A 14532-nucleotide genomic window follows, 5' to 3' on the forward strand; every position below is an offset into this window, starting at 1 on the left:
TTATTTCCCAGTTTTATTTTGTTCCCATTTAAAAGATCCCATGCAATCATCCCTGACCTCCACATAGGGACTCCAGGTACCCATTTTTCTCTAGATATGCAGGATTTGCTAGTATTTTGAGCATTTCTACCTGTTCTGACTCTGCTTTGGAAAAACCACTTCAAAAATAAGTACTGCATCAACAGTATGATCGTTTTACCATTTATTTAAGTAGACAAGAAGAGTAATCCTACTAAGGAGTAAGAAAACATTACCCCTTCTGGAGCAGAAGCGAGAAGCTACAAACTTAGCTGTCCCAGGCTGCTATCACACCCAGGTTTAGGTAAGTACAGCTGCATCCCAATTACTCAGTCCCTGATTTTATTTTCATTAAGGGATATCTTTGCACTCAGACATCTGCTGAGTAACCAGGCTGATCCTGGTTGTTCTTCTTGCACTGAAATACTTGGCTGCTCATATTTTGCGAGGATGGAGTTGAGGTCTTTTCCAACCTTGTTGATTCTATGACTTCTAGTATATAAACTAGATGATTTTCCTACATATAAGCATTCACTGTTGTTAAGCATTTCACAGCCATGAGGCCCTTTTTGGAAAATACTCCATGGAGTAAATCTTGTTCCATAGAATTATGGAAAAGGAAAGGTTGATATAGACTTGGACATAAGCAGCAAAAAAACCCCAAAACCCCAAACAAACCCACATCCTGAAATTAATCTGAATGTAGCTAATAAATTGGACTAATAGATTATAGGAGAAGCAATAAAACACAATTTGAAACAATCAAGACACCCCAGGAACAGCCTGTATATATAAAAGAACTATAAACAGAGGTAAATTCAGCAGTACAGTTTTCCATAGGGCTGGAATTATCTGCTATCAACAGTCCCTTAACAGTTATACCTAATGCCAGAACTGATGCTACTTGCCTGGAAAATTCCTAAGACCATTTTAACATGTATTTAGTTATTTAGGTGTGTTCTTTGGAAATAATATGATGAAGTTTGGCTTCTCTGAAAGCACCACACTTCCTATTTTATGTGTCTATAGCAGGAAATGTATTGAGGGGGAGGGCAGCTTATTTGTTGATGTATTTTTCATTAATTAACAGAGTTTCTAATATTATTGCAAAAGACCATCATCAAGTTCTATTTAAGCTGATTTTCCTTAGTGTTCTGCCATGCTTATGATACTATTGATGTATAACCACCTATATATCCATGTGCAATTTGTATGAAAACCAGCCTTAAAGCTTAAAATCTAGGCTCCTCCAAAGTGAATGTGGAACACTGATGTTCCTCAAGAAAAGTGAGAGACCACTCACTGACCAGATGTCCCTTGGAGGTTGCCAGTAAACTTTTTATCTAATTCAGGTTCATGAAGCACAATTTGCACCCTTTAGATCAACTCTTTCTCTCATTTAATAATGACACTAACTACCCATGGCAGGAGAGAAATATTTATTACAACATACTTACATCCAACTTTGCCTCTTTTGCAAATAGGTTTTTTTTCCAAGCATTCCTATGCTTAGATGAGACAGATCTGTATGTGGGGAATTTTTATGTGCTAACACTAACCTATATTGACACACACACTTAATAATAAAAAATTGTTTATTAAAATAGTCACAAGGTCATATAGTTCACTATAAATCTTATTTTACACATAAAAAACATCAAGTGTGGCTGTGTAGGTGTGGGTTCCCTCCACCCCATTTTTTAAGAAATGTATTTTCCTTCCAGTTTTGAGCATCCACTTTTTACTCATCCACGTGATCTTGAAAGTATTCATCCACAAGAGCAGATTTATCCTCTTCAACTTCCTGACAGAAAGGAAACAACAAAAAAGGTAAAATCTGACTTTCCCCTAGTGGCTCTTGTACACTGCCTGTTCTGTCACATTTTATTTTAGAAACCACAACAGGAACAATCTCTAGTATGGTTCCATAAAACATGTAGCAGAACTTTCTGAAAAGCAAATTGTTCCTAGAGTTATCAAAATTGTGTATGTCAAAATCTAGACCCAGGTGTTCTGCATACTTGGGAGTACAAAACTGAATGGAAAAAAAATGACTAAGAGCATTGGACTTGTTCCTTAGGATTTATGAGCTGAATAATAAAACCTGATGGGGCTTGGAACCTATTTAACACAGCAGTGTTCTGTTGTCTGTTTTCACATGATTGAATTTATTCCTAATCTGCATTTTGTACATAACACAGCAGTTCAACGCAGCAACTATCAGGGGAGTTTGAACAGTTTTGAAGGAAGAAATCTTAGTGATCTTAATGGCCTTTTTTTCCATTATTTTTGAAAACAGAAGCATCAGAAACACAATCATTTGATCACTCTGCACATGCAAGATGACATTACAGAATTTAACTTTCATAACTGTAAATTCAGGTGATAGAAGGGTTATCACTAAAAGACTAAACAATGGCTTATTTTGAACCATACTAAGACAGTAATTTATTAGCAAGGCAAACATTTATGTTACAACTTGCATTCTGGATACTTTTGAATTGTTCATCATCAGAAGTACCTTACCTTTGGTTCTTTAAATTCCAGATCTTCTCCATACTGAATGGTGAAGTCTATGTGCTGCAGAACTATGTTTATACTTTCCTCATCAGAGCGATCAAAAGGCAGAAATCGAACCATGCCATAGTCATCAATCTAGGGAAAGGATTCAAAGGATGGTAGTAAGAAAATGCAGTTAAGTAGTTCTCAATCACAGCACTCTAAACCACTTGAAGAATATTTTGGGTTGGAAGGGCCCTCTAAAGGTCATCTAGTCTATTGCCCCTGCAGTGAGCAAGGACATCTTCAACCAGATTAGATTGCTTAGAGCCCCATCCAACCTGACCTGGACTGTTTCCAGGGATGGGACACCTGTCACCTTTCTGGGCAACCTGAGCCAGTGTTTCACCACCCTCAGGGTAAAAAAACATCTTCCTTATCTCTAGTCCAAATCTCCCTCTTTTAGTTTAAAACCATCAACTCTTGTCCTGTCACAACAGGCCCTGCTAAGAAGATTGTTCTCATCTTTCTTATAGACCCCTCTAAGTTCTGAAAGGCGACAATGTCTCTTTGGAGCCTTCTCTTCTCCAGGCTAAACCACTCCAAGTCTTTCATCCTGTCCTCACAACAGAGGGGTTCCAGCCCTTGGGTCACCTGTCTGGCCTCCTGTGGATCTGTTCCAACAGATCCATGGCTTTCCTCTGCTGACAACCCCAGAGCCGGACACAGGACTCTGGATGGAGTCTCACCAGAGCTCATTTCCTTGAACCACACTTAGAGCTTCCCTGTCCGGACTGCTTACATGCCATTTAAAGCCAGGCTGCAAACCATGGCAATTCCTCACTCAGAACACCTGGCTAAGTTCTACACAGCAGAAAAAGCTATTAGCAGAAAACTGCTATTAGAACAGGATTCAGAGAAATGTGTTCACTACAATCTTAATGTTAGTACCTGATGCTAATCTGAAAAAAAAACAACAAAAAACCCCTGAGTTAAACCAGGCAAGAAGTAAAATGCTCAAGTGCCTGAGAATCTCTTAGATCCTGGCTTTGTTAGCAAATACACAGTTTGAGGACAAGGATTATTGACTACATAGCTGTAACAGCAATGAAGTCAGCAACCATATAATATGGTTTATAAATACAGGACTGAATGTATAGGTACTGGGTAAAAAGCAATATACCTACCAATCCACATATAGATTTAGTCAGTTTTTTAAACATTTTGCTTTTCAATATATTTGTAGAATCTTCAATCATAGAATACATATCTGGATCCAAGTACCTGGGAGAAACAAAGTCACTGTTAACACAGGCAGAATCCTTGGCCTTGTACAGCTACCAAACCATCTGTCACTCTGTGAACAGAAAGAACTTCCTATCAGGAGAACTTCAATTGTTAAATTAGTTTTTGTAAGCAGTTGAGTATCTCAGATTACAATTGCCAGTAGAATCAACTAAAGTGATTTTTACTTTTTTTTGCTAATCTGTTTGTATACTCAGGAAAGCTTTGAGGAAGTCTAAAGGGAAAAACATCAATTTTGTAATTTCAGCACAAAAATAACACCTAAGTAGTGCAGTATGTTTAGTATCAAAAAAAGAGATAGGATCAGCTTTGATTTAGGTTCTTAAGTGTAGGACCCTGGAATGTAATTCAGAATGACATAAATTCAGGATAATTATTTACAGAAAAATCCAGAGTTTAGTACAAATATAGTAGACTGACTAAATTCTAACCATCCTATCCAGACACTTAAAGAACATGTTCAGTATGAACCAAATGCAGCATCTCCCATTCCAAAAGGGTATGTTTTAATTGTGGCAAACATTTGACTACATTTTGAGTGATGTTTACATCAAAATACTACAGTAGAGTGTATGAAATACTTTGGAACTTACTTTTCTATTTCCTTCTTGGCTTTCTTGCTCAGCAAATCCATTTTGGTCATGATGTTAATCTGCGGAATCTCTAAAGATATCATTGCACTGAGTGCTGCCAGAATTCCAGAGATAAACTTAAGGAATATGAAGAATTATGTAGGTAAGCACAGAAAACCAAAACATGAACACAGAGGGCACTCAACCACAGACCAACTTTTCCAGAGCCTCAGATCAGAATCTGCCTCTCTGAAGGGCATTATGAAACTCAAAGCCCATCTTTGTATTCTAGCTTCTAGATGGGGAAAGTGCAGTCCCTCTGCAGATCTGAGAAAGCTCTCTCAGAAGAATTTAAGTTGGAAGAGCTTTTAGAGGTAATTTGATCCATTGATCCATACTACTGCTCAAAGCAGGGACAGCTTCAAAGTCAGATCAGGTTGCTCAGGCTGCCCAGTCAAGTTTTGAGCAATTGGCATGAACATACACTACACAGTCTCTCTCTGCCCCTCTTCCAGGCTGACTACTAGAGCAGGACTTTTTTCTTTGCTGCAGCATCTGAGGCAGCTGAAGACATCAATCACATCTCCCCCAGCTAAGCATTCTTTCCTCTGGACTAAACAAACCCAGCTCCCTAAATCACTTAGATTTCTTACTCTTTATTGATATGGACTTCTAAAACAGATTTCAAGTTAATACCTTAAAGGATTCCACCATAAACTGTGAATCCACAAGAAAAACTCCACAGACACGGAATTCCCATTGCTGAAGCTGCTCTACCAGCTGTTTCATCACTGGCAGATGTGTATAGAGTTCAATCTGACCTAGGGAACACAGGACATTAGTATGCAGAAATGCAAACCTAACAGCAACAATTATGAGTTATATAATGTGGGCATTGCACTGAATACAAAAAGAAGCTTGTAAAGCATCTTTATTTTCAGACAACTCTGACTATATTTGAAGAACTTATAATGGCTAAATGGAAAATAAACAGTAGGGTTTTTTTCCCTCTTTGATCTCCAATTAATGTTAAGTTAGTAGTTGCCATACTGTTGTTACACCAAATGATGCTATTAGAAGTTAGTGCAGTCTCCCACATTATCTTGGGCCCAAGTTTACTTCTTAAACATCTGAAAGTGACCCCTGACAGTTGTTAACAGTGAAGTCGGAATGATTACAACCAACAACAAATACAGCAAATTGTACGTTGCACATGAAGAACAATACAACAACGTTGACATTTGTTTACCTGGGCAATCAAACAATATATAGTCATCCTCCACATGCCCAAGGCTTTCCTCTAGCCAATTAAAGTTATTGGCAAAGTATTCCATGCAAAACACCAAGCCGCCATTGGGACCAAACCTTAGGGATTCATCTTCCATGACATCGTCCACTTCTATTAACTCTCGGATGTCTGGAACAACAAACAGGTGTTTTTGGTTCCCGTGCTTACAGCTGCCCCCCCAAGGTCTCTGTGGGCAGCCTCCACCCGCTCACCTGCCATGACGGGGTAGGTGAAGAGTTCTGCCGCCGGGTCCAGGTTGACCACCTGCACGGCGCGGCCCAGCGCTTCGCAGTGCTGCACCATGGTGGAGCAGTACGTGCTCTGCAAGTCACACACAGTCAGGCACCGACCTCACCGCCGTCACCTCCCCGCCGCCACCCTCCTGTGCTCCCCCCTCACCTTCCCGCTGCCCGCTGGGCCCATCACCAGCTGCGCGTACCGCGGCATGGTGGCGGACGGGCCGGCGGCCTCCGCGCAACGGCGAAGGGGTGACAACTGGCCGCTCCAGCAGCCCGTAGCTCTCCTGGCCACGTGCCTCCGATAACCTATTGGCTTGCGCGCTTGAGTACGGCGAGCCGGTGGGCTCAAACTACACGCGGAGGCGCCTTCGCCCGTCCCACTGCGCGGCCCTCGCGAGACGGCGGCGGTGCTGGGCAGGGCGCACGTGCAGTACGAAGTGTCGGAGCCGCCGCCGCCTCGCCGCCACCGCGGCCTGAGGGGCCTCTCGGGTAACGTCACACCGCTGCCACCCCTGGGCTCCCCCCGCCCCGTCCCAGGGGAGGGCGGCCTGCCCCGTCCTCCCTCCTCGGCTACCAGCATCCTGCCTTCAGCTCCGACACCTTCCCTCTCCCTCTTCCCCGATACCGTGGCTCTGCTTTCCCTCTCAGCAATCCCCCTTGTCTCTTTTCAGCATCCTTTCGTCGTCACGTACCCGGCGCCTTCCTTTTCTTCAGCTTCGGCACCTTTCCCGCACTGCGAACCTGCCCCTCCTCAGGTACCCGGCGCCCTCCTTTCTCTCAGCTCTGGGTCCCTCTCCTCCGTGCCATCCCACCATGTCTGTTACCCCATCACGTCTGGTATTCCAGAATACTTCCTCTTTTCCCTGACCTGCTCTCATTTTTCCTCTCTGTTACCCAGCGCCCTCCCTCCTCCACTTGGGATCTCCATGGGTACACCCGCATCCATCACCTCGCTGTGACCGCCTCCCGCCTTTTACAGCTGGCCCTCTACCCTGAAACCCACATTCTCTGGCACCCTGACATTTTCCCTTAGCTGTTTACGCTGCCCAGGCACGGCTTGGAGAGCATCCTGGCTCTGAAACTTGCACGCACATTCTGCTTGCTACTGGGACCCTGGGGGTCTTCTCACACTTTGCAAACCCCTTCGCTGTTGAGTCCGATTTTCTAAGCCCCTTGCCCAAAAATGTGTGTGTTTAAGCAATTACTGAATATATTAGTGGGCTGAGATTATTTCCCTTATTTTGTGGTGGTTGAATGTTTTTGCCAGTGTTCTGGGATCAGTTGTAACTCTCCAGACGCTTATTTAAGTGACCCCTTTTCTCTGCTGGTATATGGGCAGTACCCCTACACACACTCCTTCAGTGCACCTGCTGTTTAGATGTCACTGGTTTAACATGATACTTCATGTTTTGCTTAACTCAGTATGTTCTGTAATTCCTTGTGGTGTTCTCATAGATATATCTTCATTTTAGTCTGCGTTTTGTGACACTGAGCTTCCCCCTGCTCCCCACCTTATGTGCTAGAATTCCAGACATTGTCTCCATATTTTTTAATTTTCTTTATTCTTTTTTCCTTTTTTTTCCTCCTTCATGATCTCTCCAGCTATTCTTATGATTGTTTCTGTTTTCTCTGGGATCTTGTATGATTCTTGTTGAATTGGAATAACCCAAAACTTAGGTCTTGATTCTTTTGTTTTGTGACCTCCAGACTTGTGACATGGCAACAGACGTAGCCGAGCCTGTGGTCCCTGACTGCAGAGGAGATGTAAAGAGCGGTCCCAGGTCAGATGGAGACTATCCTCTTCGGGTTCTCTACTGTGGAGGCAAGTGCTGAAGGGACAGTTGTTTCTTACAGGTGCTGGTTGTGAGGGAAGCATAGCAGAATGGGAGAACTGGAAACTTTCTTTTGGTCAGCTTGACTTTTCTGGTCCTCTTTCTGAAGTAGTTTGTGTTGTGTATTTTATCTGAAACGTGGTGAAATGTAGTGGTCTTCCTTCTGAGATGGAGGTTAGGAACTGTTGAGCAGAGATCTCTACCTGCAGAAAGCCACAGAAAAGGCCTCTGAGCATTAGTATGACAATAAGAAAGGCAGAATTAATGAAAGTAATTTTGTCACTGTATTTACAACTATTCTTCACTGATTACATTTGTAGTTATGTTTAAAGAGAGGTAAATAATCTAGACAGGTTTGTTTTTCAGATAGGTATGTTCTTTTGTTTTGGACTTGAATACAGCTTCAGAGGACTAGGAAAGAAACCCTGTTGTGTGTGAAAGCCTGCATGATGGGTTTGGGTTTCTTCTGGGGCTGAGCCTCTTTTCTGGACTTTCAGCTTTTGCAGAAAAGAACCAAAGTGTGGTAATTTATTAGGTATATCTTTTGCCTCAGGTAGAACTGTTGTTTCTTTCTACAACTTTCCCCAAAGCTGTAGTTGTCTCCTTCCCTTTCTTCACTGACCAACTGCTTTTGGTGTGATAATTTTACCCTAATGTAGATCAAGCAAGCAGTTAACTAATGAGAGAAAAATTGAAATGTGGGGGTATCGATAAAGTAATGCTCTTGAGTCACTTTGTGGTGTAACCAGAAATTATGATGCAGGAAACCATCCCTAATTTCAAAATATCATTTTGCATTTCACACTAAGCCTATGAGTGAAAAATTCCTTTTTGTAATCTTTTTATTTCTTTTTTTCTCCCTTCTTTTTCCAGTCTGTTCATTGCCAACAGAGGTGAGTTAATTCTTTTGTTGTCTGAATTTCTCTTTCCGTCCTCTGATTCCTGACTACGATGATTCTTTTTCTTCATGGCTGCACTTCTGTGCTTCAGCCACTGTTATCTTTAGGGTGACAGGAGATTTCTTATGTGCTAGTATAATACTCACATTCAGTCACCTTAAAGGGAAACGGCTGAGCTGACAGCAAATGCATTTTGGTGTATTTGTGAGACATTTTGTGGTTACTCTGCTGACAAGATTGATGTGACCTTTCTTCTCTAGTACTGCGAATACATGCCTGATGTCACTAAATGCAGACAATGGTTAGAAAAGAATTTTCCAGATGAGTTTGCAAAACTTACAGTAGGTAAGAATCTGTTCTGTTTTCTAACTGGTGTATGCCCTTAGATGTGTTCAGAAACCTTTGAGCTTCTCCAATTATTCCCTCTACATCAAGTATGGAAATTCACTGTTTTCTTATAAGTCTGCCAGGCTTTTGGATGCTGAGAAAATGTTTGATAATGTCAGAAAACACTGAATAAGCAATGTATAGTTTAATAAAGTTTGAGCTTTCTTAGGGTTTCCACTACAGCCAGTCATCCATTGTGCTTGTTTCCCATCAGTTTATCAGTCTTTGTCTGGTCTCCTGTGGATGCCTGGAGGAAAGGTCATTCATAATAGAGAACTTGTTGATTTGTATTTAGATTGTCAGTGTTAACACTATCATTAATTTCTGTCTCTCTGTGAAGAGAGTGTGTTGGAATTTTATCTTTGAGCTAAGGCTTTCGTGGTCTAATTTGAACAAGTATTATAATGAAGATGTAATATATGTCAGTCAAGGGGGCTGCTGCACTTAAAGAATTTATGAGCTTAGCAAGATATGGCTGTACCTTGCTTCTTGTTCCTGTAAGGCTGTGGTTGTCTCACTACTAATCTTGTTCTTTCTCCCCACCTCTTTTCTGATGTGTTTAAGAAAATTCACCTAAACAGGAAACTGGGGTTGGAGAAGGCCAAGGAACTGTGGGAGGAGAAGAAGAGGAGAAGAAGAAGCAAAAGAGAGGCAAGGTCTAAATAGTTGCTTGTGGTACTGATATATAAGCAGTTTGGGGCATCCCTTTCTCACCTGCTGGTCTAGATTTGGACACAGATTCCTGGCATTTTAGTTGTTAGCTACACTCAGACTCTGCAGAAAAGGAGCCAAATATCTCTTTGCCAGTGGTAATAGAGCTAGTGAGGTGAGATGTGCTGATGGAAGAACTGGAGAGTAGTGATAGCAAGTGAAAGATGATCTACATCATGTCTCATTGTTCCTGTCATTGCTATTGTACATACTTAGGGAGGAATTCTTCTCAACCTAAAATCAGCTGGCATGTCTCCCAGAATACTTGTTTCTGCCCTGTTTAACAATAGGTTGCTTGCAGAGTGGAACAAAGACTGCTTTCCTTTCCTAATGCCTCACAGCACTGCTTTTAACTTATTTTCCTTCAACCCCTTCTCTGTATTCCTGTAATGGGATTTAGTTTTGTGCTTCTGACAGTCACCCATGTCTCCATTAACAGCTGTCTCTCATCCCAGCAATGCTAACGTAAAACACTTCCGAAAACCAGCTTTGGAAGACAAAAAAAATAGAAAGCAACTTGAACACACTTTAGTCATTGGAGTTCCTCCTGTTGATTTAATTAACACACCACCACAAATCAGAATGCTGGGGTTGATGTTGTGCATTTGCCTGTGGAGTGTCAATTTAGTCTGTAGTGCTTCAGGAATTACAGTTAGTAGCCCAGTAAGACACAGATTTCTGAGCAACATATTGCTGCAGATGTCTTATTTTTGTGTCTTGGTAACCAGTTATGTTTGTCTTGTCAGTAGGCTGTATGGAGTGGTAAGAGCAATTCCCATTCTGCAGCTTAGATGCTTTTCCCAGAAATTTCAGGATATTTGCTGTCAACATTAATTTATTGTGTGGGGTGCTGTGGTTAGTTTTGAGTCTGTTTTTTGGTTCTAAAATAATAGTGTTTAGATGCTAGGAGAAAATCCTGAAATGTTTTAAAGTTTTATGGGGAATTCCTTAAATATGATGGTATAATATTGTCTGTAAGAGAGAGGATGAGGAAAAACAAACTGAAACTTACTAAACACTGAAGAAATTTACTGAAAAAATTAACACACACACAGATATTAGTTTATCAGATATTTGTGAGATATATCAGATATTAGTTTTCAGTAGTGTAGAATTGAAGGTGCTGCCTGCTAGAATGAGAAGTCACAAGGGGTTAGTGTGCTTGTCATAAATCCTTCAGGTTTTTATGCTGAGAAGGATTGAGAACATGAAAGTTCAGTTACCCTGAAGGAACTTGATGACTGTGTACAAAAGTTAGTGGATCTTAATCTGACTCGAAGAATCTTAATGAGTGGAAAATACCTTCTGCATGTTTTACTCCAGCTAAGAATTACCTGATGTGTGGTGTTCCCTCAAGCTGGCCTAGAAACAAACAGTAAGGACGAAGTTAAATCATGTGGAAGTTTGGCAGTTAGGGACTGTAGTTGGCTTCTGTTTCAGAGCCGCAGTGTTTCTGCTGGCTCCTAAAGATGTGTGGTTCATACTGGGGTTTGCACTGATGTCCAGGACTTCATCTACTTGTTATCCCAGCAGCATGAGCAGGCACAGCCTCATGGCCTCAGTAAATGGACATGAATGGGTTGCTTTGCCTCAGACACTAACCTTAAGGATGCTAAACTCACCAAAAACATCCACAGTTTATTCCTAGGATTGCAACCACAGAACAGTTCCTGAAAGAGAGGTTAAATGCAGTCATTAATGAAGTGGGGGAAAAGCCCTTTTTTGATAATTGTAGTGGGGTTTTGCTTTGCAAGCTGAACCTGAATGCAAGTTTGAGGTGATTTCTTTTAATACTGAGCTTTGATGGCACAGGCCCTTTCTTTAATAATAAACCCAAATGGGAACCCTAACGTGCAAAATATGTTTTGGTTTACCAACACAGATGGGGAGATGTCAGATTTCATCCCTATAAAGAAGCAAACTGTTCTTACATGCCTTTTTCTTTTGAAGTGTGACATCATTTAACTAATTATGTAACCTTATACTCTGTTTTCCAGGTGGAAGAGGTCAGATAAAACAGAAAAAGAAGACTGTACCACAAAAAGTTACAATAGCAAAAATTCCTAGAGCAAAGAAAAAATATGTCACAAGAGTATGTGGCCTTGCAACATTTGGTAGGTTGACTTTTATGTGGGTTTTGTTAGTTTTAGATGTGCTTGTCTTTAACCTTGTGGTATTTCTTCTGATTGTATTACATTGGGTGATCTAATTCCTTCTGTATGAGGTGAAAATGCCATGGTGCTTTTAGCAGTTCCAATGCATTCTAAAAGTACACTGACTTCCCTCAGTGATAAATGATTGAAGTCCTTATTTCCGTGGTGGTTGGAAACAAAATAGGGTTACAGGGTTTGGTGAAACAGGGCTTCCCATAATGGTCTGCTTGTTAGAATTCAGAGTAGTCTTGTCTTCAGTTATAAACATGTTTAATTTCAAAAAGATGCTTATATCCATCAAACCTCTAAAACGTGTTACTGACCATTAATTTTGCCTATTCTTGAGGCTGATTAAGACTTCAACTGCCTTTCCAGTACAGCAGTCAAATCATTAGGAAAATACACTGACAATGCTGACCCACATAGCTTTGGTTCTTCACACATTGATCACAAATTCTGTTAGAAAGTGCAAACAAGGTTAAAATTTCCCTAACAAGATGTTACATGTTTCCTGCACAAAAGTATTACCAGTTTCATTGAGTGATTAGTAACATGAATGAGCTCAGTCTGACTTGGATATGAGTCCTTGTGGTGGAAGCCAAGCTCAAAAATTGTTGGGATGCATTTGTAAAAGGAATACATTGAAGGACTTCTATGGAAAAACTTGTTCAGTGATTGTGGATGTTCCTCAGGACTGGAGGGGGCTTTTTAATAATTTCTGCATGTGCTTTTCTGGTCAGTGCATGTAGCATAGACCTTTATGAACAGATTGTGTAGAGGCCACTCAGCAATTTTGGCCTCAAAAGAGTTTGCTAGATTTGTAGAGTCAGTTGTTTTGGATATAAACAACAGATCTTTTGCATTCACTGGAAACTGTAGCAAAGCTTTAACTGTGAACTGCCACCAGGTTTCCAACAGTTAAACCAAGATGATATTTTTAAACTTGAGAAAATAGTTTTATGACAGTGACTGTACTCAAACTCTTTTCCCATCAACAGAAATCGATCTTAAGGAAGCACAGAGGTTTTTTGCTCAGAAATTTTCCTGCGGTGCCTCAGTAACAGGAGAAGATGAAATCATCATTCAGGGCGATTTTACAGATGACATTATTGATGTAATCCAGGAGAAGTGGCCTGAGGTAAGAAACTCTTTCTTCTGTCCGAGCTCTAGTTTTCCACAATTGCCTGTGACTTTGGAAAAGGGTTTCATCTTTGGTAGCCCAGATTGTTCTGCAGAAATGAAAGAGCATTTGTTGCATTGCTACTTGGGAATGCCTAAGTTAAAATCTTGCTTCCGTGGTCCGAGAAGCATTAATTCCCTATTCTTGTGGATACTAGAGTGAGGAATAAGTTCATCTGTCAAACATCTGTGACTTCTTTGTGACCGTTTCTTACTGGTGAATGCAAAAGCATTCCTACATTGCAACCTTGTAATTCAGAATACATTAAAATATTGCAACATTAGTAACCTTAAAAAGAGAAACCCACTTGTACTTCAGCAGAATAGATTAGCTAATTGTGGGTTGGACTGGAATGTTGGCGGTTGGAGGTCTGATTGTGCTGCTATAAGCACAAGTGGTTTCTTTGACACTCCCTTCTTCTGGTGGTCCTGGTACTGGGATTCTTTCTGAAATAACTCTGTAGGCTTGTCTTTATTCAGAGCCTCATAGGCTCAGCCATGTTGTGTAGGCACATGCCACTCGCATAGAATTTACATTAGGGAATCTCGGGTGATGCTGTAGCTTTGTCCCACACTTCATTTTGTGTACAGTGGTGAATATTGAGGGAGACATCTGAGAAGAAAATACACTTTAATGTGCTGTGGTTTTCCTTTTGTTTTTCCTAGGTGGATGATGATAGCATTGAAGATCTTGGAGAAGTTAAGAAGTGATAGTAAAAGACTACCTTTATTTAATTCTATGGTTATAAATGACGTAGCCAAAGTGAGGCTTCTAAACCCGTTTGCTCTGCAGTGCAACTGTGGAGAATCTGTATCCTTGGCATTTTCACTGTTCTATATGGGCTGCTTGGGGTTGTTTTTTTGTTTTTCTCATTGTGATATTTGCCAAAGTTAAATTGGGGGTTTATCATGCTTATGCATGAAGTAGATTTAAATAAAATTACTGTTCCTCACTGAACACAGTTTCTGTTTTCTTTATAGCTACTTTCCTCTAACAGGCTTGCAGGAAAATAATAAGTAATTAATTTTTTTAATTTGCTGTCCCTTCTGCTGAATTTAAGTGAAGAAGCTGTGTCACCAGTGAAACTTACACTTCTGATTTACCTCATAAAATCCTAGAAATGGGAATGGGACATATGTTTAAAAGGTAATTAATTAAAGGAAAATGGATCTTGAAGTGGTCAGGCAGTTGGACTAGGTGATCTCTTTAGGTCCCTTCCAACTTACCTGTTTTATTCTACTATGTGGAAACACTGAGAGACATGGGAATATGTATGAAACAGCCTATTGTCATAATTCCAAACAATCTCCTAACCCTGCTGGTGTTCTAGGTGAGGCAATTTGAATGGCTTTATGCCTTTAGTTTCCTTCTTTTTCAAGAGTGGCAGTAGCTAACACAACTTTATAGGGCCTACTATTTGTTTCCACAGTGTTCAGGCAGCAGATGAGG

General features: G+C 40.8%; 2 protein-coding genes across 4 annotated transcripts; one reads left to right on the forward strand and one right to left on the reverse strand.

Moving 5' to 3' along the window:
- Nucleotides 1-1214: 1214 nt before the first annotated feature.
- On the reverse strand, nucleotides 1215-6196 carry GPN3 (GPN-loop GTPase 3). Its single transcript, XM_054173196.1, has 8 exons — nucleotides 6082-6196; nucleotides 5895-6003; nucleotides 5644-5811; nucleotides 5091-5215; nucleotides 4416-4531; nucleotides 3705-3801; nucleotides 2545-2673; nucleotides 1215-1822 (listed from the first exon to the last, which is right to left on the reverse strand). Exons 1-8 carry the CDS (start codon nucleotides 6127-6129, stop codon nucleotides 1760-1762), a joined length of 855 nt encoding a protein of 284 aa, XP_054029171.1. The 5' UTR covers nucleotides 6130-6196; the 3' UTR covers nucleotides 1215-1759.
- A 92-nt stretch (nucleotides 6197-6288) lies between these two features.
- DENR (density regulated re-initiation and release factor) lies at nucleotides 6289-14040 on the forward strand. Of its 3 annotated transcripts, XM_054173168.1 has the most exons (9): nucleotides 6289-6410; nucleotides 6593-6676; nucleotides 7629-7743; nucleotides 8627-8646; nucleotides 8913-8997; nucleotides 9604-9690; nucleotides 11748-11864; nucleotides 12902-13041; nucleotides 13749-14040. In XM_054173168.1, exons 3-9 carry the CDS (start codon nucleotides 7638-7640, stop codon nucleotides 13791-13793), a joined length of 600 nt encoding a protein of 199 aa, XP_054029143.1. In that variant the 5' UTR covers nucleotides 6289-6410; nucleotides 6593-6676; nucleotides 7629-7637; the 3' UTR covers nucleotides 13794-14040. The 3 variants fall into 3 exon arrangements, with proteins under 3 accessions (XP_054029143.1, XP_009907880.2, XP_054029144.1); XM_009909578.2 differs by lacking the exon at nucleotides 6593-6676 and having other exon boundaries at nucleotides 6305-6410; XM_054173169.1 differs by lacking the exon at nucleotides 6289-6410 and having other exon boundaries at nucleotides 6494-6676.
- Nucleotides 14041-14532: the final 492 nt, after the last annotated feature.

The sequence above is a fragment of the Dryobates pubescens genome, chromosome 25, assembly GCF_014839835.1.
Source record: "Dryobates pubescens isolate bDryPub1 chromosome 25, bDryPub1.pri, whole genome shotgun sequence".
Classification (NCBI taxonomy): Eukaryota; Metazoa; Chordata; class Aves; order Piciformes; family Picidae; genus Dryobates; species Dryobates pubescens.